Here is a 3705-nt window from a genome sequence, read left to right on the forward strand (position 1 = left end):
ACATCAGTAAAGAAAACTGAAGATCAATATATATTTAGTCTCTATCACACAAAGAACATTGTTCAAGCAGGAATTTCTCTTTCTGATCAGCAGTGCAAAATATTTTCTCAGCCCCATGTCAGAAGAGCTTTGGTGCAGAGGTCAGCACCGTCACCTCACAGCAACAAAGTCCCGAGTCCAACTTCACCTTCATGTGTGGAGTTTGTATGTTCTCAGCTTGTTTGTTTGGATTCTCTCTGGGTGCTCCAGCTTCCTCTCACAGTCCAAAGACATGCAGTTAGTGGAATGAAGTTAATGTCAGCCCTGTCTCAGATTGGTGACCTGTCCAGCTTGGACCCTGGCTCACACTCTACGGTTGCTGGAAGCTTCAATCTTCAACGGATTGAAATTAAGAAGGAATCATTTAGAGGAGTTTAAAACATTAAATCATTGAATCCATGAATCTGAAAGTGTTTTTGAGTGCAAGATGCAGACTGAAAGGTCTATTTAGCAGTGCTTCTCAGAGTTTTATACTGAACTAAGCACAGACTGACTGAAGAATTATGAAACCATGCTTCAAATCCAGGATAGAGGTTGTTTGCTGTGCCGGCAGGACGGTCCACATACACTGCTACTCTGTTGGAGACAACGTCTTTGGGGATGAAGGTTTCTGTGTTATTGTGCAAGACAGAGTAAGAGTAAGAGCAGTCCAGGCTCCAGGACTGACTGTTCAGTCCAAACAAGCAGTCATCACTGTGTCCTCTCCGTTTGATTCCTTTGTAGCTCACTGCTATAGAAACATATCCACTCCACTCAACCTCCCAGTAACAAGGACCAGTCAGCCCGTCTGTGCACAGCAGCTGAGGGCGGTCAAATCTCTCTGGATGATCAGGATATGGCTGCTGTGCATTCAAACGCATCACCTCTCTGTTGCTGTCAGACAGCTGGATCCATTTGTATACTGTGTTTGGGTCGATTGTGAGTTGATAGGAATCTGATAGAGAGAACAAATAAATCCAGCTGCAGTTATTGATCGATCATCTATTCGTTGATCGGCTCTTTGATGGTGACTCCTGATATCAGAGATATGAATGAGCGACACAGTAGTTTAAAGACGGTTGGATTTGTTTCCAAGAATCATCATAAAATCAAACGTACACTTCTTCAGATCCGAGCTCACCCGTCGGACGCCATCAGGCTCCACCCTGCAGGGAGAGGAGGGGTCAAACCAGCACAGTCGTTGGCAACATGCTAACATGGACATCATCACTCATACTGTCACAGAGGGAAGACTTCATGTAGCTCTTACATCTGCATAAAACAAACAGGCTGAGTGAAGGGATCTGTTCATACCTGTTTAGAGACTCCTTTCCTGCAGACCACTGCTTCACTTCTTCAGGTGCATCTTGAATCAGAATTGCTCTTTTAAAATCAAATATTACAATTTTCACAACACCTACATGTTTTGTTTTTTTGAATGAAACAGAACAAAAGTAGGAAGTCAAAGTGTTTTTTCCTCATATATCAGTTGAGTGGAAGCAGTAAAGCCACCAAGAGACTTTGATGTGCTGACATTCGTCCTCTGCTTGTCATGGTCATTTTTAGTCTACATAAACTACTGAAGAAGATTGATGGATTCAACGCATCCATCAGAATATAAATATGTGTGCATGTTAGATAGAAAGCTCTTATATAGAAAAGGTGAATGAGGCACGTTGTGTTGAGTTAAATAAGAACCAGTCCATTTACCGTTTATTCGATCTAAGCAGCTTTGGAAGACGGCGACTGGACCTCATTAAGCTTTTTGAAGAGGTTTCTCCTTTGGTGTTTAAACTCTAGTGGGAGTTGTCCATTTAAGAGGATCATAGGCACACTATTGATCATGTGCCTCATCACAAGATCCAAGTTATAAAAAAAGGTGTGGGTCATTATCAGCAGAGCTTTTGGATGAAACTATGGTGAAACCTTGCCTCACTCTATCATGTGACCCATTGAGACGCAAGATGTGAGTAGGGGTTGAGGTGCCTGGGAAGACTCAACATAACTGGAGCACGGATGGTACAGTTGTTGACAGCTGGTGTGTCGATCAGGTGAACTTCACAAACACAATGAAACACAAACACAATGAAACACTGTGAGCCATGCACCGGCTTCCTCAGAGCCTGGACCTCAATATTGAAGCCCTGTGGGATCATGGAGGACTCTCATATGGACTGATGCCACGCAGAACTGTCCACTGGGAACTTAATGTTGTGGGATGCTTTTCTGTTTTGTTCATCATCATCATCATCATTGCTCTTTAGTTCCATCAGTCGCTCATCGATGTGAATAAACCAGACTGAACATTTCATGCAGTCTCGTGTGTCCTGTCATCCCAAAACAACACAATATCTTAAAGTCACATCAAAAACCTGTAACACTCACTTTGAAACACGTAGAAGCGCTTTGTCAGAGTGTCTCTCTCTTTGGTTGGCATCTGCTCAGATGGGAATTCTTCAAAGCTTTGCATGACCTGTTGGTTAGACTGCACTTAACATGATTCCACACACAGATAGATAGACTTTGTCCAATGTGTCCACATGTGTACAATCTAACATAGATGTTATTGGGCGACCGTGGCTCAGGGGGTTGGGAATCGCATCTGTAGCCGGAAGGTCGTCGGTACGATCCCCGGGCTCTCTGTCCTGGTCATTGTGTCCTTGGGCAAGACACTTTACCCTACTTGCCTACTGGTGTTGGCCAGAGGGGCCGATGGTGCGATACGGCAGCCTCGCCTCTATCGGTCTGCCCCAGGGCAGCTGTGGCTTCAACTGTAGCTGCCTCCACCAGTGTGTGAATGTGAGAGTGAATGAATAGTGGTATTGTAAAGCGCTTTGGGTGCCTTGAAAAGCGCTATATAAATCCAATCCATTATTATTCATTGTCTGCAGGTGTCCCGTGCTGGAGCTGCAGGAGTTTTCCACAAAAGCTGGGTTAGAGTTACAGTAGTTCTGTCTACAGGTGATAAATGCATGAATGAGTTTTTCAAGTACTTTTAGAGGAATATAGGGCTTCGCCTTTGATATCAAACACAACTGATAAAAGCTTGTTTTTACCACTGAGAACACTGGCTTCTCCAATTTCAGAGAGCTATCCAAAAAGACTCCAAGGTTTCTTACGGTGTGAGAGAGAAGCTGGCAAGAGGACCAAGGGTGTCTGTTCACTGACCCAGAGCGGTATGACTGTCAGAGACAATTACTTCAGTTTTATTTTCATTCAAAGTGAGAAAGTTTTGTTATAGCCAAACGTTAACATCATGAAGACAGCTGAACAAAGGTTGTAGTGGGTCAGAGACATCCAAGTTCAGGGGGAAGTAAATTTGGATGTGGTCGGCATAGCAGTGGAAGGAGATGTTATATTTGTTGAAAGTAGAGCCCAAAGGCAGCATGTACAGGCAGAACAAAGTAGGACCAAGAACAGACCCCTGCACTCCACAGTGGACAGGGGCAGAAGAAGAAAAGTACTGGCCCATAGCAAGTCCTCTCTGAAAGAGATGATTTAAACCAAGATAGTACTGTGCCTTTGAAACCAACAACAAGCTCCAGCCTCGATAATAAAATGTGGTGATCAACCGTATCGAATGCAGAGGTCAAATCTAGTAAAACCAAAACCACAGAGCAGCCTGAGTCGCCAGTTAAAAGTTAAAAGTAAATCATTAAAAATTCTTACTAAAGCCGTTTCTGTGCC

General features: G+C 43.7%; 1 protein-coding gene across 1 annotated transcript; it reads right to left on the reverse strand.

Annotated features, from left to right (window-relative positions):
* Positions 1 to 411: 411 nt before the first annotated feature.
* Positions 412 to 2488, reverse strand: LOC146647363 (stonustoxin subunit beta-like). The gene is made up of 4 exons (XM_085389014.1): positions 2398 to 2488; positions 1316 to 1384; positions 1138 to 1185; positions 412 to 973 (listed from the first exon to the last, which is right to left on the reverse strand). Exons 1-4 carry the CDS (start codon positions 2486 to 2488, stop codon positions 483 to 485), a joined length of 699 nt encoding a protein of 232 aa, XP_085245140.1. The 3' UTR covers positions 412 to 482.
* Between the last annotated feature and the right edge of the window lie 1217 nt (positions 2489 to 3705).

The sequence above is a fragment of the Rhamphochromis longiceps genome, linkage group LG18 (assembly GCF_057381845.1).
Source record: "Rhamphochromis longiceps isolate RC_006_pf linkage group LG18, R_longiceps_female_GT1.1, whole genome shotgun sequence".
Lineage (NCBI taxonomy): Eukaryota > Metazoa > Chordata > Actinopteri > Cichliformes > Cichlidae > Rhamphochromis > Rhamphochromis longiceps.